Genomic DNA, 27125 nt, shown 5'->3' on the forward strand with positions numbered 1-27125 from the left:
GTAGGTGACAGCGGTTTGAAGTAGGCAACAACATCACTTGTCACTGGCCTGGCCTAGTTCCTATTACTTTGGTACCTACGTAACTAGCCCGTCCCTTAACTAGTTAGTAATTCTCTCGCTTCCTCTGCCTGCCTGACCTGACAGATCATCATACCCCCGCGGACTGCAATAAGCCTAATCAGACCCGCTCGAACTGTGTCAGCCGCCTGTTTTTTCTACTTTTACGTTTGGCTACTGACGTACGGTAAAGGGATGGATGCTAATGCTAATCGGGGAGTTCCATCGAATAAGGTCATCGATGGACCAGAGATCCTACCACATTGGGGACCCATCCAGGATGATCGTTATAGTAACTAAGTTGTCCGCCCGTGCTGGGATCGCTGCCCACGATGGTTAGTAACCGGAACGGCACTTGACTTGCTCGCTCGACAAATAGCCAGGGTGGTTGGTGGTGGTCCTCTCCATCGGAAATACCAAGAAATAGTAATCTTGAAACCAGGGTCTGTGAGTTTTGACAGGCAGTATCTACTATCTACAGTAGTCACTACTTAGTAGTTAGTTAGTGAAGGAGTCGTCTACCATAAGCGACGCACCGCTGATTGGGCACCCCGTAAATTCTATCTCTCCCCCTCCCCCTTATTTCATACCAATTAATCGGTTAGGGGAGGAGTTGTTGCTTTTTTCCAATCCTCCACGCTCTTCATTCCATCTCACCCTTCCCACCTTTCCACCCCCCTCATCTCATCTCATTTCCTTCTCCTCTTCTCATGCATTAAAGTACTCCGCTAGCTACTTAACTTAGCCATCTCGTGGAGATGTCAACTTTCGTCAAAAGTTTGCCCCCCCTCCCCGCCTCCCGAGGCGCCAAGATAGGCAAAGTAGTCGCTTGCACTTGACACATCTAACTAACTAACTAACTAAACTACACCGAATAACTAGTTTGCCTTGCAGGGCGATCTGAGCGCACACCGTTCATGGTGCCTGAAAAAGGTGACCCAACAACTACCTAACTCACCCCTCCTTTCTCCCAGCACAGTAAAAGAAAGGAAAAAGATTACCTAAAGGCTAAAAGTAAAGTACTTAGTTACTTGGTTATTCACGGCCAAGTCACAACCTTAATGAGTGCGCTAGAGTGGAGGCACCGGTCGCTAGTAAGAATTTCCTCTGCTTGCAGTTGGGAGATTATTTCCTCCCCCCTGCCAGTGTGGGTATTCGATAACTTGCAGCGGGTCACCCACCTTGTCGCGGTTCCCTCCATCTAGATAGACCCATGATTCAAGCGCTGCGGTAGATAACCAGTTAACCACAGTTTCATCATGTCCCCAGGATAGATAGATAGATAGATAGATAGATATTGAACCAATGTAATATGCCGATTGGAGAAATTATCAGACCGTCTGGGGAGGATGATGCGATAACTATCCACACCCTTACGGGCGCACATACTGACAATTCAGGACGTCATCAGCAGGAACTCTGAATCTAGCCATGACAGCCGACCAAAAGCGCAGATGGAAATTCCAATCTGCAGGGTTCATTTCGGTGATTGGCCGTGCAGGGGGGGTGGAGGAGGGGGGTTGTGTGCCAGGGGTTGCTAGTCAGCCATAGCCATCCTGCTACTCTTGCCGAGCAAGACCCTGTGTAACGGTGCAGACAAGCCATGCAGCATGCGACCCGCGGGACTAGGGAGGTGGTGGGTGGACAATAAGTACAACCTTCTAAAAACCTGCAGGGAGATGACCTTCCTCTTCTCAGGTTGTTGTTGAGATTGAGGCGATGACAAACCAAGTCACCACACCAAGTCACCAGCCAAGACCCCGACTCACCTTTGCCCTGCTCGAAGGCGTCCATCATCCTTAGCCTTGGGTCCTGGCGCTCCTCGGTAGGTTTAGTCTAGTCCCGGCCGAACTAAAGTTTCTGGATCGAGGCTGTAAAGCAGTCGCCTCTTCTTAAGATACTGTGTATACTGTATACTGTATACTGACGGTAAGGACAGCTGGGGGACTCTGTTTACCCAGGATGGCCAAGGTAATGACGGACAGGACCTTCCATGGAGCATGGAACATGCGCATCGCTGGAGGATCCTGGTAACTAGCTTAGGCCTTCCTTTCGTCGAAAATCTGACCTTCCATTGCATCAAGTGGGGCGACTGGAGTTACAGGAGAGACCGGGCGGTCGATTATGATAGACGCGCGATCCACCGCGAGGATAAAAAGGCGCAGCGCAGTGGACGGGCGTGGCATGGCGCCTCACCTCAGCCGATAACTCACTAGATCACTATCTGTAACGCGGACGGATCGCCTGCTTCTAAACGCACTCACTGCACAGGCGAGTCTTCTGTAGGACAGAACTGGGCCACATGCACCTACTCGATTAGACGATACGGAGGTAACACGGTTTCAGCCTTGACGGACGGAAGCCAATGTGATCTTGCAAGTTGTCGGTTCCCAATCGACCGGATGAAACAGCGTCAGCTGTCATACCTCATGGGGGAGCCAGACTCTCGCCGAGTTTGCCTTCTTTTCTGTTTCTTTCATCAGACGGGGAAACTCTAGCAGGGCTGGACTGCATGCGATTGATTAGTCGTCGTTAGTCTAGTGGTAGTCAGTCAGTCAATCTGGCCGGTTACGGAACGGTCAAGCGGGATACAGAAAGAGAAAACCAAAAATAAATAATGTATAATTCTTTTTGAAGAAGAATAAACGACCAGAAAGAGAACACAAAGAAAACGGCGGCGATACCGGTCTGAAGGGTAAAGTTAAACTAGAATAAAGCTAAAGGGAAATCTCCACGACAGCGTTGTTAGCCTGTTGATTGGAGCCAGGATTCGAGAGGGCTATGGAAATGGGGGCCGGAGGCCAGAAGAATTCCGTTATTTAGTTCGCCCACGCTTGGACATTCACAGTTTAGTGGGGAGCACCAGCAATCTGGTCCGACCACACAACCCCCTTCATCAACCCGGCCCCATCGAAACTCTGAAGATGACCCAGAGGACTAAAGCAAAGCACTAAAGCTGAGCCAGGGTTGATGGTGCCAAACCATCCGGGGCTGCGGGCCGGGTCCACGGTCACGGGGAGGCTGAGACTGTAAAAAAAGTGGGAAAAGGGAAAAAAAAAAAAAAAAGAAAGTCTGAGGCCGAAACCTTGTTGGGGGAGAGGCAGCAGGAATCCACCAGTCAATTCTCCTCGATAGTCGGTCTTCTCTCGGGTCACCTCAACTAAGCTAAAATCTAGAGCCCGCCTGACAGCGGAAAAAGGGCTCGACCTGCATCAGCCATGGAGGGATGGAATGAAAAAAAGAGGGGGGTGAGGGAAGGGGGCTGGATGGTTGCATGCATCGTTGCACAAAGCCTCGTTGCCACGTTTTCGTCCCGGAGATCGCGAGAGAGTTCCCAAGATCCCGAAGAAATCGAGCATATGCCATGTGATGATGGAGGATGGTGTAGGGATGATGCACTGAACTCATCAGCCAGATCCCTGTTGAAGCGAAGGGGGATGAGACTGATGTTTGTAGGTCATTTCTTGGCTAGCAAGTACACTAGAAATCCCAAGAGCGGACCGGGAAGGAGCAGCTGGACCCTTCTCGACCGTCAAAATTAAATTTGAAGCGATCTTCAGCAAAGCGTCCATGGTTCGTTGGGATGCTCCTAGCTGTTTTTAGCTGGATACAAGGTAGAGATAGAATTAGATAATAGATCGCGACCGATGCCACAGCAAATAGCAGTAACGACTAACGAGTAAACAAGAGGAACTAACTATACCCCATACCCTACTCTGTACTCGGTGTAAGTACTCGAAGAACTAAAACAATTGATCGGTCCAAAGTACCCTCGATCACGGGGTCAAGCGAGGTCATTCAAGGCTAGCCTAGGAAGCACTGATTTAGACCCAGTCAGGCAACTGTCGGTCGGAGCAAGCCGATCCCAGATCCCGACCGACGAATCATGGCACTTGAACCATTCTCCGCATCAGTTTGGACACCGACCAGAACAGGGAAGAAGTGGGCCAGTCACAGACAGGCGCTGGGCTCGGCAGATCCGCCGTGGTTCTGGCAGAAAACATTTCTTTTTCATCATTAGTTACAATCTCGCCAGATACAACCGCATCGGGTTAGTGTGGGAGGAGCCCAGGTTTTCCCACTAACCCTGAACGGGGATCTGCCAACTTTAAGAAAATAATACACGTCTAGAAGAAGGAAAAAAGAAAAAGAAAAAAACATGGGATGATATTCAACATCAGCATCAACAGAAAAAGAAAGAAAACAGTAACTTACTAACTACCCAAAACTAGCCCCCAAATTCACACGCGGCCTAGGATCAACCATGTCAGAACCCAATAACTCACACTCGTCCAGTTTTCCCTCGTGGCCAGCCTGAAGGATCCATCACCCAACCAGTGATGATTTTATTTCGCTCAAGTATCACCATCCATCCCAGCCCAGGATCCAGCCCGTCGGGCGCGAAGGTCACCACCACTACAGAAGAAACCAAAAAAAAGAAAAAAAGTTGGTCACACAGCCTCATTCGACTGGTAGTACGGGAGTACTCCGTACTCCATACTAGTATGGGAATGACCAGGAACCAACCCCATTAAACAATGCATTAGTCGAGACTAGATTAATTCTGTACTCCGTACACAGTAAACACAGAGAGATAGTAGAAGGAGAGAGAGAGATAGTGTCACTCTCGGCGCAATGGCTAATCTCCGAAAAACTTGCTCACACAAACATGAGTAGTCTAGTCTAGTCTACTTGAGTAGTTGCTTGCAGTGGTTTTAGCGGCCGAAACATTTTCGCCTTCGCCGAAGATGCCCTGATTGGGTAGGAGTCATACTTTGAGTCAACCACTTGTAAGTTATCTACATGTGGAGGATTACCTATTCCTTATCAATACATTTACCTAGACTACGACTACTAGGGAAATAGACTGCGTAGTCTATAACTAATATGCCATTAGTCAGTGACCTGATCTCGTCGAGAGGCAAATAATCAATCAAATCAATCTAGAGTAAGCCGCCATGATGCCATCCATGATGCCATCTCACTTAACTCCTCCCTCACTCACTTACATGGATATTATGGTGACAAATCCACATTCCCAAGTTAACCAGTCAACTAGTTAACTACTCAACTCACCTAGTTACCAAACCACTAATCTAGCCCTGCTCAACTTCCTGCATGGAACCTTCCAAAGAAGAAAGAAAGTAGACACACCCCAACCCCCAAACGTATTCTTCCATAGTGCTTACTCTTACTCCGTACTTCATCCTACATTTCATTTTCTGATTTCTTTATTTTTTTTTAATCTCTATTTTCTTTGCCTTCTGTCTTACTTCCTCCGCAAAGAGCATATTTTATTTGCCGCTCAGCATGCAGCACCAGCATTTAGCCTATAGCATTCATCAATATGTCGCAAGTTATAGCTACAAGGATTATATCTGACATAACCGACTGACATACTAACTAGTTAAACTAACTGACTGAGTGAGGTAACTAATGTAATGTCGTACAAATCTATGTCCCATCCTTTGAACCTATCGGAGATGCCGATGTATGCTTTTCATCATCATCATGGATATGATTATAATAAATAATGTTGATGATGATGATAGCCTTGCCCAGAAACTAGTCTGCTGTGCTATGCTGCGCTGTGCTGTATGATGATGACCTGTCCCAGACCGACTCGACTCGACTAAAGTAGACTACTCCGTAGACTAGACCGGGGTTGATGCTGCAAGTTCTGCAACGCTAAAGCTTTCATGGGCGTGGTTGCCCAGATTTAGGTAGTTGCAGTTGCAGTTGCAGGGGTTTAAAGGGAATACTAAATAGTAGTACTCCGTACTACTAGCACTAGTTAATAGTAATGACCAGGGTATGTTCGGATCCGAAGGTTCGGAGATACTAGGATATTATAACTGGTTTTACTCCGGAGAAAATTAATTTGATTATATTTCATAGTAGATTAAGTAGGACATGATTGATTTATAGGGGAAATAGGTAGGGATGGGTCTTTATGTGGGTAGTTAGTACTATCAGTTAGGAATTAGAATAGGTGTACACTAACTACTTTGTGCTCTATAGTGATAGTAGAAGTAGTAGGTTGGTATTAGTAGCAGTAGTAGCAGTAGGTTAAATTCTTTGTAAATACTGGTGGATGGACTAGCTGGCTACTCGTAAATAGCATCTGTCGATCATGATTCAAACTCAATTCATATACATCCTTCGTATAGATATATAGACTAAATCCGCCCTCCCATTATCACTTGCACATAAATAAACTCCATGGGGGTAAACATAACGCCAACAATTCACAAGCACGGCACAAGCACGGCACAAGGTGCTGTCCACCCGGCGTGCATCAAGGCTAACTATCTAATATACTATTCTACTAGTCTATCTAAAACATAAAGAAAGAGAAGAATATAAAAAAGGTACAGGATCTCAAATCATCATGCGTCGATCAGATAGATCAATTCAGTCAGTCCATTACGCATGTCTCATTGTGAATTTCCACCCCCTCTGCCCTTTCTTCCTTCCTGGTTATATAGTCCCGAGCTATACTATCCCAGGGGTTTCATGTCCATCCGCTTTTTTTCTTCTTCCCTTTTTGTCCGGTTTTTTATTTTGGATGCCCACGGTCCAGCCAGCTCATTAGCCCATCCCTCTATGCAGACCCCGACACGGCGATCCACGCACAGTCGAATGAAACAGATTCCAAACACGCCACATCAAAGCTCAGCCATCCTCCCTCCGCCCGGAGAAAAGGTCCATGATCCCGGCCAGGCATCAGAAGAAGACAACAACCGAGCCAGGTGCCGGCGTAGGGAAAAGGAAAGAGGAAATGCAATTTTATGCGCCTTTCGCCATGAATTTTTGCGTTCAAACGAAACATTAACATGACAAAACATATAGATCTAAATCTGGTATACAGAACGAAGCTTCTGAGCAACATGGGCCGGAAGTTGCGACAGGAATGAATCGAAATTGGGTATCATATTTTTATATCCCTGCAACACCTGCAACATCAATGAGTCAGTGACATGGTTCGAAAGACCAAGAAAAAAAAAGACGGTGGCTACATACCTGCTGGAATGAGTTCTGAATGTCACGATAGTCCTCTTGGTTCAACGATTTGGTGGGGAATGCAGCGATGGCCTGGAAGTAGTCCACCAAGCAAGACTCCATGGCGGCGGGGTTCTTCATCACTACCTGGTTGAATCCGAGGAACGCGGATGCCTTTTCGCGCGTGAACTCGATCTTGTTCATGGACTTCAAGAAGGCTCCAGCGTATTCGTTCAGTCGAGATGCAAGCTGATCGGAGCAGCAGATACCAAGCCGACCCAGGGCCATCGCAGCGTTCTCGTTGACCGAGTCGATGATCTCCTCGTTGTTGATGATGATGTAAAGCCCCTGGTACAGCTTCTCCATATACGGAGACAACGCGGCCTTCTCGTTCACGGCGATCTCTCCGCACGACCAGCAGGCATTGTTGAGAACGCTGAATCCAGTGTGACGATCGTCATCCCGGATCTGATCCAGATCCAGTTGCTTGATCAAAGTGGGCATGATGTTGGGAATGAAGGGCTCGAGTTGAGGGAAGATGTTGATCGCACAGTCACCCAGCAGAGCATACGATGACTGACGGACCTCATAGTTCGGATCCTCCATACAGAAGCAGAGCAGGTCAAAGAACCGGGGCTGAGAGTTGGCGACCAACTCGCCGCTCTTCTGCGGATCGATCGCCTGGATGATCGCGCTCAGAAGATCCAGACTCGTCACCAGGAAGTCCTTGTCAGGCTCATCGATGGCCTGGTTGTTGACGGAAGCCATGTACTCCTGCAAATTGTCGTAGATGATCTTGGTACACCTCTGGAAGAGGGGGGTGGCGAAGGGAGAAAAGGCGTCGCCGTAAGCCGCCGCGATATATCCCAGGCACTCCAGGAGCGGGAACAGCTCCCGAGACTGATCCGAGACCTTGTTGTAGCGATCAATGAGAGCCGGCATAAGGATATCAACCAATTGAGGCTTCGCCAGCTCTCCCATGACGCACTCGGCCAAAGTCTGGACACAGTCATACAAGATGTACATGTTCCGGTCCTTGTACCTTCCAAAGCACTGCACAAACTGTCGAAGGATGGGTTCGCAATAAGGGATCAAGTTCGCGTCCGACTTTTCCTCCAAGCTTGCAAAGGCAGAAGCAGCCGCCTCCTGAACCTTCTTGTTGCCGTCCAGCATCCTGCGGAGGATACCCTCCATCATCGGCTCAAAGAAGCGCGCTCTCTCCGAGGGATCGCCCAAGTGCGACGCCCACTCGGAGTATCGGCCAAGGCACCAACAGGTGATCTGTCGCACCACCGGTTGAGGGTCGTTGAGCAGGGAGATAAGGTAGAGAACGAGCTCGGGGAGATGAGGCGTGACCGCATCCATACAACCGTCGGCAACAGCACCCAGAGTCAAGACGGCAGCTTCGCGATGGGGCCACTGCTCGTGGCGGAGGGTCTCCTTCAGGTAGGGCAAGATGTATTCGAAGATCGGCTGGTGATAGACGTTCGAGAAGACGTCCAACGCGGCGGCGGAGCACTTTCTGAGCGTCCATTCGTCCTCGGGGTCATCACCGAATTCGGAATCCTCGATTTCGCCTTCACTCAAATCGTCATCGTCTTCCTCCTCGGGAGCTGTGTTTCCGTTCGCTTGACCAGACTTGGACATATCCAATTTGCCGCTCTTCGACTTGGCGAACTGTGGCTTGAGATCTTCCTCACGGTCTTCAACCTCGGCGTCATCGCCTTCGCCTGTCAATCGGATGGCTTCATCTTCGTCGTATACCATGCTCTGGAGCAAGACCGGAATGATCTTGGACATATGGGGCGCCAAGGGCTGCTGGAGCTTGATCTGCTCGCCCGCGACCAGCCAGAACTCAGCGGCGTCAAGCGCAAGCTCCGGGTCCTCCTGGTTGTGCTGTTGCATGATGATATAGTTGACCAAGCCTTCCATGTGGGGGATGAGCTTCTCGGGGGAGAAGTCCACCAGCTGCGCGAAAGTCTGACACACCGTGCGACGGACGTCGGTACTCGAATCATTGGCGAGCTGGAACAATTGCGACAAAAACAGGTCCATGGAAGCAATGAGGGCCTTGGGTCTTTGGGGGAGGAAGACGTGGATGGTGCCGAGAGCCATTGAGCGGACCTTGGAGCTCTGGTTGGAGGTGAATTCGAGCAACTTCGGGATAATGACGTCGAGGGGGCATTGTCCTTGGTAGTCACGGTCGAGGATCTTGCGATTATCTTCGCAGACCTTGGTGAGCGCCGACATGGCAGCCTCCTGGGCCATGGGCGGGATGTCACCGGAGGTATTCTCGACGAGGGTCAGCAGCTCCTGCAGCACGTCCGGCCAGGCTAATAGCCCCGCCTGTTGCACCAATTCTGTGATGATGGTTCCGGCCGACTTCCGCACGTGGGGGTTCTCGTCGCGCAATCCGAGCAGGGTGGCCGATCGGATATAGGTCAAGCAAGGTTGGGGGATGGTGTTGTAGGCAACGTGAATCTTGGTCTTGAGGTTCATGGCGGCGGCGAAACGGACCATGTCGTAGGTCTGGTTATCCATTCCCAGCGCCGGAGAGGCCTGCGGGGTGCAGAAGAGGTGGGTGATGTAGTTGACATAATCCGGCGACGAGGTTGCTTGTACTAGCATCTATCACGACAGAAGACGAAGAGCTCCGGTCAGCCAAACTTTTTTTTTTTCAACTTCTGGAAGCGAAAGACAGGTCCGCGAGCAAAGCTAAACAGAAAATGAAAGGAAGTAGGCGCAGTTGCAGCGACAACAAAGCTTGCGAAATAACCATACTGTTGAGGGTGATCGAGGGGAGGGGAAGCATAAAAAAAAAATCAAAGTCGGGTAAATAGAGCGGACCAAGAGAGAGGGGGACACACCTGTTCGGCCTGTTTTTGGAGGGGACGATCATAAGGGTTCAGGGAATCCTTGAGGCAGCAAGCCAGCTGCCTCAATGGCTCGTCCTGCGGTTGCCATTCCATAATGTCGCAAAGGTGGAAGGCAGAGGGAGGGGAGCAATTGCGGGAAGGACGGACGTAGGGGAGAGGAAGAGAGAGAGAGAGAGAGAGACAGCGAGGGAGTGAGGGAGAGAGAGTGAGTGGAAGGAGAACGTTGTGTAGCCCAAAGAAACCCCGCCGTGAACTTGTGGGAAGCGCGGCTCCAGCCCCTTCTTCCCCGGAAAGGCTAAGAGAGAAATCTCAAATAAAATAAGAGAAAAAAATTTGGGATGGACAAGGGAAATAAGGAAATTATTATAAAAAGATCAAACAAAGGATTCTAATTAGAGAAAAAGAACAACCCGATGTTCAAAGTACTAGTAAAAAGCGCGATCAAGCGCACAAAGTCTTCCCAAGTGGACCAAAGTAGTCGCAATGGAGCCAGCAGGCTGTCCGGTGACGACAAGAGAAAATTCCCCTGGCTGGCGGAGAGCAAGACTCAGCAGAGAGACACACAGACACTCAAAAGAGTTGGTGAGGGAGAGCGAGAGAAGCAGAGAGAGAGTCCGAGAGGCAGAGGCAAAGTTATGAGTGGTTGCTGGCTGGCTGTGGGCATAACCCATGGGCACTAATAACTGGGTCGTTCTTACATGGAAAAGGCCGTGCACCCGGAGATACTGATTTTGTTGTAGCAGTTACTTCCAAGCACCCTTGGTTACGTAGGGGAAGTTTGGCTGGCGGGGGATGAAGCAGATTAATACAGATGAAGCTATCTATTCGACTCTTATTCGACTCCTCTGTTACTTACCAACTAGCCAGATGGACAGTAAGTAAGTATCTCTGGCTGAATGATCAAGTTGGGGACAAATGCGATGGGCAGGAATTACATGGAAGGAATGTTCATGGCTGGTATCGTCACTACGGAAGTCTTTCTATCTTTCGGAGGTCTGCTGGCCGCGGTAAGCAGCGAAACGGTATTAAACATGCCACCGCCCGGCGGAGAAAGGCAACCAACCGCCCGGTATGGTAACCGGCGACTATGACGGATACCATTCGGTCTCTCCAGTTACCCTCTGATACATACCTGCCTTACCAGCGAGGGGCACTTCACTACTCCATATAGAATACTCTATGACGGAGTATATCTCTTCCCAATAAAAGCATAGCATACACAATAGTTTTCCTCTTCGATACTTCGATACAGTCATGAAGGTTCCTTACTCATATGCACCCCAAAGATGCGCGATCCAGTAGTAACCAACCATGCATGTATCCATCCCCCCTACGGTATCTCCACAGAACCTCCAAAAATACTTACTACCTACTACACACTACACCCTGGGAGTCGGTGACTTATCCTTTTCCCCCTCGTGCAGTGACCCTCCCCCAATCTTCCCAGTATCATGGGACCCGGTCGGTAGCGGGGGTTACTAGACCATCACGATGCCAGAATGACCTGTCAGAAAACTCATCGTGCGCGCCCTCCCACGAGCTCCCCTTCTAGAGCTAACTATTTCAGCAGATAGATAGTTCGCTTAAGCCCTGAATCGCGTGCATAGGGTGGATCAAAGATCTAACTAGATGCTTACTAGTAGTGTGTTGTAGTCTTCTTGATAATGTATGCACCTCCAACAACCACATCTGGGTGGTTATTCCTGAAATCGTATATGAACATCATGAACACTCTCGTGCAAGAAATAGTCACTTGATCAAATAGATAACAACCCTCTATCCTCATCCTGCCTCCTGCCTCGGTCTATGGTCTACGCCCACACCAATTTCTTGATGTCGTAGACCAAATGCTCTAGATATCCTGTCCGCTTCTTCGCTTCCTCGACGGAAATGATGTCTGACGATTCGATAATGGAATTTCGCGCTCCATCATCAGCATTATCAGCATCCTGCCGTGTCTTGTCTGCTCTCATGGCCCGCTCAATCTCCTCGCAGATACTACGTACCCAGTCGGGTTGTCGCACCGTCGCGCTCGTCGAGTTCTGCGGAAGTGCTTTGAACGCGACGAGTCGCGTGGTCGATCGGGGGGTGCCCTTGAACCACGCATACATATTCCACTCGGTGCTCGGGCGCGCGTTGCTGTCGAGGGTTTGCGAGGTAACCTCGCTCTGGAGGGACCGGGTGTTGACCCGCAGTGCATTCTCATCGCCAGCAAGGTACTCAATCACTAACCCAACGTTGTTCTGCTCGTCCGTTTGCGCCTCGGTCAAGATCGACGTGATATAGGTGCCATAGTTGATCCGTGTCACGGAATGCAGGTCAATGCGTTCATACGATAGCACCTTGTCGACGTTCCAGTCAAAGCGACAGCTGTAGATGGCTTTGTCCGTGAGTAGAAGCACCGCCTCCTCGAACGGCATGGTTCTCAGAGTATTCGGCTGCCGTGGAGTTAACATGGTCCAACCCCCCAGGAACTCTTCAGACTGGTCACCAATAACAATCTTGCAACTGGTATCGATGGCGTTCTGACGGAGCTTCTGAACTGAGATACCTGGGTCTGTAGTCTGCATCTCTACCGCGAATTCCTGAAAGGCCTGGGTAGAGACATTGCCCAGCAGATAGTCTATACACGCCTGCGAGAAGTAATCGTTGACAATGTTGTTGTAATAACGAGAGAGTGTCAGGCCAAAGTCATTCAGTGCTCCCCGATAATTCCGTTTACGGGTCCTAGTGTAGTCGCCCTTCAAGGCAGCTGTTGAGGAGTATTGCTTAGAGATAGCATCTCCGTTATCTGCCCATAGGGTATTGAACCACCGAGTAGAAGAGTCACGGCCAAGGTCGATGTTGATGCCTTCGCGCTTCAATTCACGCTCTAGAGCCCATTGCCCGAATGCGCATTGCGCGACTCCGGTGCGATCTAGACAATCCATGCAATTCGTGCGCACGATACCCTTCTGAGACTGCGTGACAGTGTCGTTTTGGATAACAGTATCACCAAATTCGTTCAGAGTCTCCTCAAGATGCTTCACGAGACGACTCACGTTCTCGAATTTCATACCTCGACACTCGTGGTGGAAGTCAAACCACTCTAGTGCAAGCGGCACACCATCTATGCCACCGGACTCATTCAAAGCCTTGGCAAACTTTTCATATTGCTCTCCAAGCTTCAACTCTCCGGCTTGTTTGTCGATCAGTGAAACTCCCTGGATCTTCCCGTACCTTCGACTGAGATTCCGAAAGTGTCTGTCAAAGGCAAGTTGATTTGTTTCGGTAGAGTGGTGCAGTACAGGGACCGGCTTGAATGCGTATGGCGACTGCGAGAAGTACAGTGGAATGGACCCGCGCACTTGAAGGTAAGAGTAAGAATTATGGGATGGATCCCAATCAGGGACAGAGAGAATCTGCTCTGTTTCCACAAAGTTGGCGGTATTGCCGAAGTCATCAACACCGCGGCGGAGATAGCGTAGACCTGGGCGCTTTACTGATCGTCGCGAGATCAAGGTGAGAAGATAATCACGCTTCTTCTCGCTGCTCTGAACAGCTTCTGCCTCTTGCTTGTCACCCAGTATACGTCCTTCCTTGAGCTCCTCGTTCGACTCCTTTGTCTCTGAGGGATGATTCTCTGCCGTAGTATCTGCAGCCTCGACGGTGAATTCTCGCTGGCCAACAAATCCTTGCATCAATGGAAGAACATAGTTATGCGCATCAGCAGCGATAAAGGGAGTCATCAGATGCCGGTTCCAGAAGTACTGAAGATGATAATTAGCACGTGCGTCCTGTCTGCCACGAAGGGAAGGTCATACTAATTCATCAACAATCTTGTGCGACGGCAGATGATTCTTGAGCGATGACTCCTCCTGTGTCCCGAACTGTCTAGTGAGGTCGTAATCATATGCGAAGAAGAAGTTCTGGGACGAAAAGATCATCTTGGTATAACGGAGCAACTTCGGGAGTAACTCCACGGTTGGATCCGAGGGAAAGGGCTCTCCAAGGGTCTTAGGTGTTGCATCATGACTCTGCGAAACGGGGCCTGTACGTTCATCATTCACCTCAGAGGGTACGGTCTCAGACTCGCTCTTGTCATCTTCCACCGGTGGCTCGGCAGGATCATGACCTACAGTGCCCAACCCGGGCAATCCAAGGGTTTTCCTTGAGAGCCAGTTGGCAGCAAAACGTCCGAACCGGACTCTCTTGCCAATCACATCTTCAGCGATGCTGCCGACACTGCGAGCTCGGGAATGAGTGATTTCCTGCTCAGGAGAAGCTGGTACTGTGCCAACTTCAGTGTCGCCGCCTTCAGTCTCGGTGTCCGATATCGTGCTACTGTCATCGGAGGCCGTCTCGCCCGGTCCACCTTCTCCGTGGGACAGGCTTTCCTTTGCCTGAGAGATCGCGCGAATCGCATCTGCTTGCGACGAGGTTGGGATTACCGCAACATTGGTCACAGCATAAACAGGTTTCCCCTGGATCTGAGCGACTTGTTGCCGCTGAGTGATAGAGATGAGGAAAGAATATGACGCAACGGATAGCAGTCCTTTGATGCACGTTGGAAGTTAGCGATGGGCCCTCTGTAGGTGAAAGAATACAAACAGCCAACGCAAGAAAGACTTTAGCGGAGAGAAAAGCTACACTGGTATTCACACAAAGGCGGACTACTTACCGACGAGGCCATAAGCCTCTAAGCCGGAGTCTCTGTCCTCGTCCAGGTCCGAAGCCGGCGCGGGGAGCGAAGAGACCTTGTTGGTCTTGTAGTCGATGCGGAGAGAGCTGGACTCATTGTTCCCAGCATGTCTCAATCCATTGCCGGAAGATTGAAGAATCAAGCCATCGACAGCGGCGACGATGACTAGCTTTCGCAGCAAGCCCGGCATGTCGCTTGAGCTTCGCGGGGTTGCGACGGTCGCGGTTCAGTGGGGAAGCGCAAAGAGCTCCGAGGCGAGCGAAGCAGTGGAGGATGCGGTGCCTTAAGCTGCAGAGCCGAACATGTCTGGCCTGCTCATCCACACCATCGCTCTGGGCATATATGTCCTAAAAATTATGATTTCCGTGGTGGGGACTTTATAGAACAGGCCATCCGGCAAAAGGAGGTCGGTAGGTGCCAGCTTAGCCCAAGAACTAATCCCAACGCCTGTCAGGATAACAAGGCAGAGAGCCCGACATCATCGATCTTCAACCGCGTACCCCACTGGGCGACCAAACCCAACCACAAAACCCAAAGACCAACCCGATCTCGAGGGGCATCCTTCGTCCCTCTACGTCACTGCGTCGAATCCACTAAGCGGTCAACTAGCAGCTAATTATAGAAGATGGATATCTACTGTGTACATAGTGAGAGTCAAACGGTCAGTCAACTGTAGGAAAGGTCTCACAGCCAGGTCCGCGCGCGTCAATACAAAAGGTCTATCTTGCCAAGTTTATCCTAGGGCCTATATACAGTTCGGATCTATCGCAGTCTTTTCGCCCGCGATTCATGCCAGAAGAGAGGATAACCAGCAAAAAAGTAAAACAGAAAATGAACTCAAACAAACAATCCCAATGCACATCCAAATCATTCATGGGCATCTCTTGTTCCTCGTCCTGGTATTTCCTCGCGCTTGGAGAAAGAAATAAAAGTACAATGCATCCAGAAAGCAGCCATCAACACAAAACCACGCGGTGATAGAGGTTATCGAGGGGGGGTGAGAGGAGGAACAAAGTGGGAGGGGAAAGAAAAAGCAAGATGAGAAGCACAACATAGAAAAGGAAACCGTCACAGCAATATTCTGGGTCGTAAATGAAGCCGGCAAAGCAAAAGAAAAACCAATCCGGCGTCGCATCATTCTATAGTGCGGAAGGCTTGTTGGGCAGATGAGAAGAATGATCTACCTCTTCACTTCGCTTGTAGGTAGGACCTGGCTCTCCGTCGCTGTCCCCGGCGAGGTCGGAGAGCCCGAATGCCTGGTTCTCGACATCATAGGCACGCATAAGCCCTTCACGGTCCCCGTGCCCGTTCATGTAAGTCCCCGAGGAGCTCCGACGATGCGGCTCGTTGCTGCGACGGGACTGCATAGACCTCCGAGTCTGGAATCCGGCGATTCCGTCGGTAGGGATTCCTTCATCGTCAAGTTTCGCGTTAAGCATTTGTCGTCCATCTGGGTCGTGTCGGGAGAGGTTCAGAAGATATACACCGGAGAAGATGATCAAAAATCCACAGAGCAAGGAGATAGTGTTAACAGCGTCAGTCGTGTTGAATCCCTTAAAAAGGATGAATGAGGCACACAGAGTCGCAGTCGTGAATGTGACATAGTAGAGGGGGTTAACGCTGCCAGACATCGTTAGCAATTATGCATGACCTGCAAGCTCAACATGCACCTACATTGATGTAGAAAACTGGTTCAGCGCCTTGTTGATGTAGTTCATCTGCGTCAAAATGCAGAAACCCGTGACGATCATGAAAACGTAGGTTGAGGCCTGCGTAAACTGATTGTTGCCTCCCAGCGTGAGCTTCACTGCGATACCAAATGCCTTGATCGACATGACAGATACGGAGCCGACTGTGGAACAGATAGAGATGTAAATCAGAGGGTTCTTTCTGCCGTAGACGGGAGCGACGCGGTAAATCATGACGGTAGAGAAAATGGCAACAGCGAGACAGTAAATCAAGAATCCTATAGAAGAACGTCGTCAGCTACCAACTGGATTTTAGAATTGAAAGCATCGGTTCATACCTGGTTGCAGCGCGTAGCCCAAGATCTCATCGATTCTCTCTACTGGCTTGTCTGGGGGCGCATGGAGGACGATGACAACGGAGCCAAGGAGGCACATCGCACACCCTAGCTTTCCAAGTACGCCCAGTCTTTCTTTAAGAAAATACGATCCAAGGACAGCACTATGGCCTGTTAGCCCATTGTATAGTAACCTCGGCCCACGATGGGAAGCCTCACCCGATCAGAACACTGAGCGCACCCAAGGGCGTGACGAGAATAGCGGGTGCAAAAGCGTAGGCTGCGAAATTGGCGACTTCTCCAACGGCCACTACATCATCACCAGTCAGCTCCGCTCGTTCAAGCGACAGTCAATAGAGCAGAGCCTGTCATACATGTAACCACTCCTCCCCACCATATGGGACTCTTAAGATATGAGAAACCCTCTCCTTCAAAGCCATGCCTCTCGGATGCTTGCATCAATCCCTGTATGATAAGAAATCAGTCGTTTATTCGAGATGTGGACCGAGAATTCGACGAGAGGCAATTCCGCGCGGCTGGTCATCGGCGGCGATTGGGTACGAACGAACCTTTTTCGTAATGACGAAACTTGTACCTAAGGCTCGTTAGCTTCTGCAAAAAGCGCATCCATAACGAAAGACTCATACCGATCGCCATTGTTGATGTTATGGCCAAAATGAGGCCGATGTACCTACACCTGGTCAGTACATTGCGAATCCGACGGTGGTCCCAACGGGCCAAGACTGGAGACAAGCCGCATCATACTTTTCGGAGATCATCGTGAAAGGCTTCTGGAGCGGATTGCTCCTTGCAATTGAACGACTTCAATGTTAACGAGTGTTGGGACAGGTGTAGTCCGAGCCGGAGCTGAAGGGAAGCACGATGGGACGGCTGAGTGAACGGGTCGGCGTGGTTGATGACTGACTTGACTACCTTGAGCCAAGCATTCGGCAGCGCGCGCCAACAATGACCGGCAGTCCAAAGACAATAGCGACAGCGCCTAGGTAAGGACTGGAGGAGCAACAACAACGACAACAACAAAAAAATTGTGAGGTAAGAAATTGTAAGGGTGGTAGAAAGGAGAGAAAGAGTAGTAAGCCCGACAAGGTAAGATGCTGCAGCCTTGATGCGGCAGTAGGTTTGGGGGGGGGGTGTCGAGAACTCCTGCGATCGAAGGAGAGCTTGTTCGTTACCTTGTCTGATCCTAGAGGCTGGCTGCCTGCGCTCGTGCGGTGGGGTTTTCCCCTTCAGACGGAACCGGCCCGGATCTGGACGCGCGTAAGTGGTTGGAAGCGAGTGAGGGAGGCAAACCCCAAGATACTATTACGGGCTGGGGGCGATATTTGGCTGGTAGAAGGCGAGTTTTCTTGGAGACTCGAACAGCAGGAGATGCGGAGAAGTTCCATAGACAAGGGAAAAGAACAAGAGGCGGTCGCCGTCGTGCAAAAAGGACAGACACCAGTTAATCGTCTTTCTGGCGACAGCGTGACAGACACCAGCCAAGTTGTCCTCGGCTGAATGTTTCCAGCGTTACCAGCGTTTAATTAAAACTTACCATACCCAGGCAGTACTTTTTGTTTGTTCTGTACAGCCAGGAATGATCCCATCCCTACTAACTACCATTTAGTTACTAACTACTAGATTCCCTCTAATTATAGGTAGCAGCAGTAGGGGGAGAAACTCCTATTAACGAACTAGGTTAGTGACCTAGTATCATCAGTAAGAAAAATGCTGATACAATATGGTGATGAAATTGAGTAATTGGGTCTTTGAGTCTTTGTTACACTTCTGTATGATCACCTCTACTTTCTTCTGGACTGACTCCCTCAGTCTGGCTGGCTTCACACGGGAAGCGGGTGCATAAACGGAAGATTCGATAACCACGGTCCATTCCTACTTTGTTATTCATGCTTTCTTAAAGGTCTGGTACAGTGTAATGAAGCCTGAAAAGAAGGGCAACGGTGGCCATTCCAGTGACCCAATCAAGGCGTGCCAGCCACAGCTCGGCCCCCCTTGAGGAGCCTGGTTTCAGTATCCGATCGGCGTTTTGAAACGTAAGGTGGCCGACTAAGAATAGGAACCCTCGCCTCAATTCTGGTTCCGGGGTCCAACCTCATCTCCTGCCTGGGATTAGCTTCAATCCCTACGGTTTTTACCGATCATTTGAGCATGGTGTCTACCGTCTTGGCATGGCCGGTGATTGAACTCATCACACAAATCCACCCATCTTTATTTCAGTAGTAGTAATAGCTTATATTCTTTGCATCTTATCGGGATATTAGACCTGTCGGATCTCATCTGCATCATCATGCTATAGATAAGAAAGGCACGTTCTAGGGTCTTCGCTCCCATGAAGCAAGCTACGTCTCAGCCTCATGGCCTATCTGACTAGAGGAAGTTTCCGAATATCTATAACATCTCGGTAAGAAATGGAACTCCAATCGAAAGAAGTAGAAAGATTCTGTCATTTTGCAACCCCGTACGGAGATTAGACGCGAAGATCAACTATCGCTATCCCGCCATCGCGGAAGCTACCTGGGATATAACATAACAAAAACGCCTTGCATCGAGTACAGCAGAGATGCCTATCCACTCTTAAGACGCCACAAAAGACCCTCATCATAGGTTGGTATCACTGGACCAAAGAGGAATAAAAGAACACAAGGGAGAAGAAAATAGATGAAAATAGAAATCGTGGGAGGTATCAAGTACAAACCTAAGTTTTACACCCCGTATGTTGAGAGCCCCAGGCGATGTTGACTGATCGTCTCGGGCAATACCAGTCCGGTGGGAGGAAACATGAAGGGAATTTTATCGAACACGTACCTTGTCTGGGTTGTATGCCTGCAAAGTCTCCGCAGTCCGTTGGCCGACGCCATCTTTCGGAAACATCATTAGTATCTCGTCACATAGCAGGGCTGTCCCCATGATTGTGAATGTCATATCAGACCAGCCCGGTCCCAATATGCTGGAATTGTTAGATGGAGCCTACGCGAAGCTCGAATCCCAGGAAAGGATGAATATGTTGAGTGTGAAAGGGCAAGGTGAATAGATGGTGTGGGTAGGGAAGAAAGATTTAGGACGACCGAGACCGTTTTGCATCCGGAGAAGGGGTTTCGATGAGCTCAAACTCATCCTCTGCTTCGCGATGACGTTTCGTTGGTCCGCGACTTGGTGACTTAGCACTATCTGCCTCATCGCCGGCAGCCAGTCCTTCGTGTACTTCCAGATCCAGATAGTCTTCATCGTTAAATGTCAACTCATCGGGGTCATCGTGCGTAGCTGGAACTTCTTCGGATTCATCGTGGATTTCTCCCGGTTCTTCGAGTTCATCCGTATTGGTGTCCTCGAGGGCCTGTCGGTTGTCTTTTCTGGGGCTCTTTAGCAGATCTTCCGCAGTACCTAGTGAGTCATCCTCCAAATCCTCGGTGGATTTGTTGGTGATCTCTGGGATATCCTGGGAGACTCTATCCGGAACCGTTGTGGTGTCATTTAATGCCTCTTCGTCTGGACCGCTATGGCGGACCTCTCCATCATCATTCTCAAGGTCATGGAAGTCAGCATCGACTGTGCCATCGTGGACTTGATCGCTGTCATGAATATCCTTGGGAGCGAGTGGTTCTTGCACGTCTGGTGCCGTTGCATCGCCCTCGAATTCTTCATCCGCTTCTCCGGCATCATCGGCAGCTTCAACTGCTCCAGCATCTTCGTAATAGTCGTAGTGTTCAGTAGCATCTACGTTAGTTTCCTCTTCTGGGTAGGCTTCTTCATCAGCAACACCCGTGCCGTAATACTCAGTTTCATGTTCTTCATGATCATGATCATGATCGGCAAATTCGTCTGCTGATTCAGTTGGGGGCTGCTGAGTCACCGTAGCAGTGGACTCTGATTGCTCCTCTGATTCATACGACTCATTCGGCTCGTGATCATCACCAAACTGGGCAGACTCGGATTGAGCTAGATGAGCCTCACGACGATCGCTGTCCTCTTCATTGTTTCCTTCCCGGACGTCATTCGAAGTGGGGCCAACAGCATCATCGTTGTCTGGAGCTGCTTGATCATGATCCTCATGGTCTTGGTCGGGGTGTCCTTCTTGCTGTTGTTCTACAGCGCCTGTCTGGAACGACTGATCGACCTCCGGCTCATAGTTGCCTTCAGATTCACTGTGGGCATCCTCGGGTTCAGAAGATCCCTGCTGGAGATCATCCGGAATGTATACTTCTTGGTTCTCCTCGTAAACTTCCGCGGAGGCTGCCTCTGCTTCACCGTAACCATCCCAGTAGACCTCAGACAATCCTTTCCCTTCATTTGCAGCTATAGAGAGAGACGATAGCTCTGCAGCAACTGTGGGCCTTGTACTAAGGCTGAGATAGAGCGCTTCCGGCTCTTCCACCCCGTCATTGTGGCAGAGACGGAGGTACAGATCTACGATCTGGTGTAGTGTGACCTTGTCAATGTGCAGTGAGTCCTATAATCGTAATTAGTTATTGCCAAATAGTAGCGATGCGGGATTGACAAACCTCGGTTAGCTGAATATTCAAAGCCTCGACATCTACAACCAGAACCTCACCATCCCCGATGTGTTCTCGTAATACCTCACGGCACGAGTCGAAGAGTTTGCCGAAAGACCCAAAAGCGAGGCCCTCATCCTCGAGAAAGAAAGTCTCCGATGAGTCGCCTTCCCGGGGAGGGAACAGTGAGATCTCATTGTCTTGGTAATAGACTTTGACCGGATACAGAGGCGTGCGTTCCGTCGCCGGAGCTTCTCGTTCGGTTGAGAGCTCGACGCCTTGCTCCTCTGACGACTGAACCTGGGGTTTTGTGACCTTTGCTTCCTCTTCTTCGTGTCCACCTTCCGCCCCCTCTCCCTCTTCCTCTACTTGCCTCTCTTCCCCTTCTCCTCCTTGATCTTCTTTCTCGTTCTCTGCTTCTACTGTGTTCTGTGGCTCTGCAACTGGCTCCTTGTGCTCATCAACGGGCGGTTCAGCGTCACGGGGGCCGCTCTCCAGGACCTGAGGCTGGTCAACGTTATTAGCCGTCTCTTCCTGGTTGTCCCCTCCCACGACATTCTGGGTTTCTTGCTCCACTGGGTCGGAGTCATCGAGGGTCTTTCTGGTTTCGGTCGATTCGGCCGTGTCTACTTCTGGCTGCTGTGGGATCTGCTCTCCTGGTTGGTCAACAGACTGTTCAGCATCTTGCGGATGGCCGTTCTGTGCATCTATATGGCTTGATTGATCGGCACGGGGCTCCTCCTGGGGCTCTTGCTGAATGTTGTTCTTATCGACGGGCGTTACGGCATTCTCTTCTGGCAACTGCGCTTCTTCTGCCGCTTGGTTCTGAGCTTCGGATGACGTCGGTACTTCGTCTTGGGCTTCAATGACAGGGGTATCGTTGTCCTCTTCGTAATCATCTTCTAGCATTTCCGCTTCGTAGATACGTTCATTCTCATCCTGCATTTCGACAGTGTAATCCGCTCCGGTATAAGGTTCATCGGCGTCAACCATAGTCGGCTCCGCAACATCATCGACCATGTCCTCATCGGGGGCACCATCATGATCGTATTCGAAATATTCATCTGCCACCATCATATCTTTATCGGTAACGGATGCCTGGTCTTCCATGATATCGATATCGATATCGAAATCATCCACATGCCCTTGATAGGGGGAAGCCATCTCCATCTTATCGTCGGCCACGGAGATCTCCATGTTAGTTGGTGCAAGCGTAGAAGCGATTATCATGTCATCGATATGCGATAGGTGTTACGACAGAAGGGCAGGGACGCGTCGAAAGTTTCAGCGTGGCGATCTTGGGATGTGCCTGAAAGCAACCCAACGACAGTCTTTATAAGCTGCCTTTGCCACTAGTGACGGATTCACCCGAGCACGGTGAAAACTACAACTGCGTCTTTCCGGTGACGACAGTCTGGTCCCTGAAAAAGATGTGGGGAAAGGTGAAGGGGAGAGGTTGACTTGTAAGGTGCAAACGGAGAGTGTTAAGGCAAAGTGAAGCTTCTTGTGCTGCGGTAAGCGAGGGGGTAGCGCGGCGCACGGGCCAACGGGGACGAAGAGAACAGCAAGCGACTCCCCGTGGCTTCGACGTCCAGACACGCCTACCAGACATTCGTCCGTCGGGAGATTGCTGCCATCTGGGCGAAAGTTATCATTTCTTACTAGATACTTGATCCTAATTTACACAGCCATGGTTCGACCCCAGGTATCTGACTGTTTCGCAGAGCTCTGCTAACAATCGCGCACAAACAACAGGTCGTCCTCGCAGCGTCCATATGCACCCGCGGGGGCAAGGCCGTACTTTCGCGCCAATTCCGCGAGATTGCTCGCTCAAGAATCGAGGCCTTGCTCGCTTCCTTCCCCAAACTGGCCGACTCCGGTACTCAGCATACGACCGTGGAGCAGGACAATGTCCGCTTTGTTTACCAGCCTCTGGACGAGCTATACATTGTCCTGATTACGAACCGCCAGTCGAACATCTTGCAGGACATCGACAGTCTTCATCTTTTCGCCCAAGTTACCACCAGCATCTGTAAGAGCTTGGATGAGAGGGAGATTCTACGCAATGCTTTCGAGTTGCTCAGTGCCTATGATGAATTGGTGACCCTGGGGTACCGGGAGAATCTGTCCCTTACTCAGATCAAGACATTCTTGGAAATGGAGAGTCACGAGGAGAGGATCCAGGAGATTATTGAAAGGGTATACACAATCCCTCCTGGCCGTAGTGTCAACAGATGGCTGACGTTGCTGGTATAGAACAAAGAACTCGAGGCCAGCGAGGAGCGCAAACGGAAGGCCAAGCAGCTGGAGATGCAACGCAAAGAGGCCGCCAAAAGTGGTCGCTCTATGGCTCCCCGGACGCCTTCGTATCCCGTCTATACTCCCCCCTCCCGGCCGGCTGTACCCGATACCTACGACACCTACGAGGCGGAGAAGAAGAAATCCTTCGCTAAGTGTGTGCTTCCTCTCCTTATCACTGCTCCCTGTCTCTAACCACTTCCGACTCTAGGCCGTTACCCACCCGCGGCAAGGGCATGCAGCTTGGCAAGAAATCTAAAACCACCGACATCTACGAGAAAGTGCGCGGCGACCTTGGTCCTGAAGTCGAAGAGTCCAGTCCCTTGGTGACACCACAGGCCTCGACGCCGATCGCCGACAAGGTGTCCTCCGCCCGTGCCTCGCTGTCCACAGACCGGGATCCTGTCCACATTACAATCGCAGAGACAATCTCTGCCACGCTTACACGTGAGGGTGCATTGAAATCTTTCGAGGTGAAGGGCGATCTACAACTCCGCATCTCCGACCCGGCTTTCACCAAACTCAAGCTCGACCTCCTCGCCAACCCCACGCACGGCGCGCAATTCCGCACTCATCCTAATGTTGACAAAGCCGTGTTCACGAACACTTCCGCAATCCAACTGAAGGATACGTCAAAGAGGTTCCCGGCTAACAATGCGATTGGTGTGCTGCGCTGGCGTGTCGCAAGCTCTGGATCGGACAACACTGAGATCCTCCCCATCACGTTCACCGTGTGGGTTAACAAGGGCTCTGACTCAACTACCGTCACCGTTGAGTACGAGCTGACTGGAAACGACACTCTACGCGATGTCATCGTCACTATTCCCTACGGCGCTACAGAACCGGCAGTGTCCAGCTTCGACGCCGTCTATGAAGTATCTGGAGACAGCTTGGATTGGAACATCGGAACTGTGGATGAGAGCAACGCATCTGGCAGTTTCGAATTCGAGTCCACGGGCGACGGAGATGAGAACGAGTTCTTCCCCATGAACGTGCACTTCGCGAAGGCCAGTCCGTTTGTGGAGGTCGACGTAAACGACATCACTCTTCTGGAGATGGAGGGCGAGAGCACTGGCTTCTCCAAGGATGTGAAGAGCGTCGCCGAGGGATATGTCATCGAGTAGATTCTTTAATTTTCTCATGTCTCCTTTGCTTGGGTGTGTATAGAGTACTAATGACGTTCGGACTGCCCATTTGGGTTTCTGCGAGTTGTTTCTATGCTTTTTGACCAGGGTTTCTTATTTGTTTTATTCTCCAATATAAGCCTCTTTTCTTCTTTCTTTTCATGTGAACTCACCATAAAATTGCCCCCTACGCCTCTATATGTACGTGTTTAACATCCAGTGCTTCAGCAGTGACCTTAGAGCCCTTCACCTGGCATACCTTGGTAGTAGACATAGTCCAGAAGTAGAATAGTCCAATGATGTAAAGTTGAAACTTCAGATAGTACACGAGTGAGGCATACCACCAATGTTCAGTACTTGACTATTAACAAGTACATGCCAGATACAACTTATATAAAAGCCTTTTTTTTTAATTTTCTTTTTCTTGTTCTAGTGTTATCCCTAGTCATTAGCGCACCATTTTTGCTAATTTTTCAAATGCGAATGGATGTAATTTGCATGTCCACGTGGGCAGCGAATGTTCTTTATCACAGTCATAGGCTATATACACGAGTTCCCATTTCGGGTAAATATCAACATTTCAGAACACACATTTCATATATCTGTATCCCGTGCGCGAGCCCGTAATGAGCACCCTTGTCAACGTAGAAACTTATGTGCAACACAAGTCTAAAGGATCAAGAATCCTAAGCTAAAATAATAGCCAGGCTTTCGCCTAGAATAGGCTGGGCTATGCCTCCCAATTCCTCTTCTTCGCGGTGAAGAGTAACCTAGCGTTCTCTTCTTGAGAAGTGAACGAGAGTCGAGCGCCGCTTCCTCCATGTACAGCGCTCATTTTGGAGATACGAATGTCGATGACATTTGCACGAGGAAGGGTACGGTTAGCCCATGAGGACGAGGATGCAATGGGCCATTCCTGGCCCGTCCAGGACTGGAAGTCGATTCCAAGGAGGCCTCTGCCGTCGCCGACGAAGCGTTCAATGCAGTCTAATGGGGGAAGGAAGCGACGACGAATGCCGCAACCGATGTGGTTTGGGTCGATTTGGTAGTCAGGGCATTGTTTAAGGGAGGCTATGATGGCTATTATATCTGATGGAGGCGCCGGGGGTTGTTCGGGTACGGAGTCGGTGTCTGAGTCGAGGGTGAAGTCGGGATCGATAAGGGTTGAGCCAAGAAAGATGGTCTTTGTGCGAAGGGAGAAGAATCGGGTCATCTGTCCCAGATGGAAAGCGTCACAGGCACTGGAGTTGCCGAAGCCGTAGCGGCATTGGAAGGGACGCGCTTGGTTGGTGGCCGGCGCGAGTGGCTGTCGTGGGACGAAGGGTTTGGGGGGCTCGGGGTCTTCTAAGGCGCCGTAGACGCGGAGGAAGTAGGCTTGGAGATCGGTAATAGTGTTCAAAACGCATTGTCGGCGAAAGTAGAGCTCCTCTGGGATATGATTAACCTGGGTTAAGATGGAGTGAAAAGATTGTCTTGTGTGACAGGTAATTGACAATACCTTCTATACCATTGGGAAAGTAGCGCCATGGGTAGGTGGGAGTAATTGGAGGCTCGACACCGTTTGCCCAAGACTTCGAGCCAAGAACCAGTAGGGCATGGGTCATCACTTGGTATATAACCGGCTCGTCCAGTATCTGCGCTACAAAGATGGTTTGTCGGATGCGGTCCTCACTCATCTTGAGTAGTGAGGAGTCGAATTTTGAGGGTTGATATTTCCCCTTCCCATAAGCGTAACCGGCTCTCTTGAGAGATTCCTGGACGACGTGGGGAGAGTTAAAGGCATCTGCCAGCTCCAGCAGCCTTGCAATCAAAGACACAGGCAGAATCTTTAGTTCCGCATCGAATGAACACTTCTGCTCATCTTCAAAAGAGTTGAAGGACAGTATCTCCAGAAACAGTTTGATGGCATCTAGCCCGAGCCTCGATGAGACGTGTTTGCTCGGGAGAATCACAACAGGCAGGTATCTTACTTCTGCATTTGGGTTGTCAGAAGACGCAGCGTTTATTGTTTTGTCAGTCAGAAGCTTCTGATGCATCATCTTCTGCTGCATGAGACGTCTACCCTCGGAGAATTTATCCGGGTCAAGAAGGGCCCGAAAGTACGGGCTGTTTTGTGCCAAATCATCACTGGAAACTCGCCAACGACGATGGCGCGCCTCTGATTGTGTCGCAATTTCAGATTCAGGATCGAAATATTCAATGATCACATCGCCGGTCCGCAGGATAACTTTGTAGGGAGCAGTCGACTCCTCTAAGTCAGGTAACGATTGGGTCACACCATTGGTCTGATACATGATATCAGAATACCCTGCGTCTGCCTTCATGGACAATTTACTTAGTCCGGGTATCAAACTTTCCTGTTGAGATTCTGGCGCACCATCCGAGTCCATGATGAGCTGGTCTGGAGCACGTGTGTTTATTCACAATATTCTTAGGGAAGCCTTATGATATGTGATCTCGTTGATAGCACAGTTGGTTACAGCATTGAAGAATACTGAACGAGTTCCTCGTAGCGCTGGGGTAGGAGTCTGTGGGTGCTGTACTCCTGCCGGA

General features: G+C 50.2%; 6 protein-coding genes across 6 annotated transcripts; 1 reads left to right on the top strand and 5 right to left on the bottom strand.

Moving 5' to 3' along the window:
* Positions 1 to 6904: 6904 nt before the first annotated feature.
* Positions 6905 to 10194, bottom strand: ASPBRDRAFT_439665 (putative importin beta-2 subunit). The gene is made up of 3 exons (XM_067625099.1): positions 9927 to 10194; positions 7081 to 9687; positions 6905 to 7013 (listed from the first exon to the last, which is right to left on the bottom strand). The coding sequence occupies exons 1-3, from the start codon at positions 10026 to 10028 to the stop codon at positions 6912 to 6914; spliced, it is 2811 nt and encodes a 936-aa protein (XP_067481437.1). The 5' UTR covers positions 10029 to 10194; the 3' UTR covers positions 6905 to 6911.
* Positions 10195 to 11746: 1552 nt separating this feature from the next.
* Positions 11747 to 14806, bottom strand: ASPBRDRAFT_192925 (SacI domain protein; the record flags this gene model as incomplete). The annotated part of the gene is made up of 3 exons (XM_067620543.1): positions 11747 to 13684; positions 13739 to 14469; positions 14596 to 14806. The coding sequence occupies 3 exons, from the start codon at positions 14804 to 14806 to the stop codon at positions 11747 to 11749; spliced, it is 2880 nt and encodes a 959-aa protein (XP_067481438.1).
* An 868-nt stretch (positions 14807 to 15674) lies between these two features.
* ASPBRDRAFT_439595 (DUF803 domain membrane protein) lies at positions 15675 to 17652 on the bottom strand. The gene is made up of 8 exons (XM_067625095.1): positions 17405 to 17652; positions 17287 to 17330; positions 17209 to 17234; positions 17014 to 17104; positions 16859 to 16949; positions 16643 to 16803; positions 16291 to 16582; positions 15675 to 16236 (listed from the first exon to the last, which is right to left on the bottom strand). Exons 1-8 carry the CDS (start codon positions 17416 to 17418, stop codon positions 15756 to 15758), a joined length of 1200 nt encoding a protein of 399 aa, XP_067481439.1. The 5' UTR covers positions 17419 to 17652; the 3' UTR covers positions 15675 to 15755.
* A 2063-nt stretch (positions 17653 to 19715) lies between these two features.
* On the bottom strand, positions 19716 to 22380 carry ASPBRDRAFT_52356 (uncharacterized protein; the record flags this gene model as incomplete). Its single annotated transcript, XM_067626889.1, has 2 exons — positions 19716 to 21107; positions 21160 to 22380. The coding sequence occupies 2 exons, from the start codon at positions 22378 to 22380 to the stop codon at positions 19716 to 19718; spliced, it is 2613 nt and encodes an 870-aa protein (XP_067481440.1).
* Positions 22381 to 22535: 155 nt separating this feature from the next.
* Positions 22536 to 24954, top strand: ASPBRDRAFT_39296 (coatomer subunit delta). Its single transcript, XM_067624107.1, has 4 exons — positions 22536 to 22843; positions 22906 to 23349; positions 23407 to 23603; positions 23660 to 24954. Exons 1-4 carry the CDS (start codon positions 22841 to 22843, stop codon positions 24570 to 24572), a joined length of 1557 nt encoding a protein of 518 aa, XP_067481441.1. The 5' UTR covers positions 22536 to 22840; the 3' UTR covers positions 24573 to 24954.
* Positions 24955 to 25302: 348 nt separating this feature from the next.
* ASPBRDRAFT_118391 (uncharacterized protein) lies at positions 25303 to 26962 on the bottom strand (the record flags this gene model as incomplete). Its single annotated transcript, XM_067617167.1, has 2 exons — positions 25303 to 26000; positions 26071 to 26962. The coding sequence occupies 2 exons, from the start codon at positions 26960 to 26962 to the stop codon at positions 25303 to 25305; spliced, it is 1590 nt and encodes a 529-aa protein (XP_067481442.1).
* Positions 26963 to 27125: the final 163 nt, after the last annotated feature.

Source organism: Aspergillus brasiliensis (genome assembly GCF_001889945.1).
Source record: "Aspergillus brasiliensis CBS 101740 unplaced genomic scaffold ASPBRscaffold_3, whole genome shotgun sequence".
In the NCBI taxonomy this organism is placed as follows: domain Eukaryota; kingdom Fungi; phylum Ascomycota; class Eurotiomycetes; order Eurotiales; family Aspergillaceae; genus Aspergillus; species Aspergillus brasiliensis.

What these genes read in the sequence shown, in the direction of transcription:
- ASPBRDRAFT_439665 (XM_067625099.1), bottom strand. Translation starts at nt 10,028, where the DNA reads ATGGAATGGCAACCGCAGGACGAGCCATTGAGGCAGCTGGCTTGCTGC. An exon ending in TCCAAAAACAGGCCGAACAG is followed by an intron (nt 9,688 to 9,926) that starts GTGTGTCCCCCT and finishes CTGTCGTGATAG; the next exon opens with ATGCTAGTACAAGCAACCTC. An exon ending in TTCAGAACTCATTCCAGCAG is followed by an intron (nt 7,014 to 7,080) that starts GTATGTAGCCAC and finishes TTGATGTTGCAG; the next exon opens with GTGTTGCAGGGATATAAAAA.
- ASPBRDRAFT_439595 (XM_067625095.1), bottom strand. An exon ending in AACATCAACAATGGCGATCG is followed by an intron (nt 17,235 to 17,286) that starts GTATGAGTCTTT and finishes AACGAGCCTTAG; the next exon opens with GTACAAGTTTCGTCATTACG. An exon ending in AACCAGTTTTCTACATCAAT is followed by an intron (nt 16,237 to 16,290) that starts GTAGGTGCATGT and finishes GATGTCTGGCAG; the next exon opens with CGTTAACCCCCTCTACTATG.
- ASPBRDRAFT_39296 (XM_067624107.1), top strand. An exon ending in TCCAGGAGATTATTGAAAGG is followed by an intron (nt 23,350 to 23,406) that starts GTATACACAATC and finishes TTGCTGGTATAG; the next exon opens with AACAAAGAACTCGAGGCCAG. An exon ending in AAGAAGAAATCCTTCGCTAA is followed by an intron (nt 23,604 to 23,659) that starts GTGTGTGCTTCC and finishes TTCCGACTCTAG; the next exon opens with GCCGTTACCCACCCGCGGCA.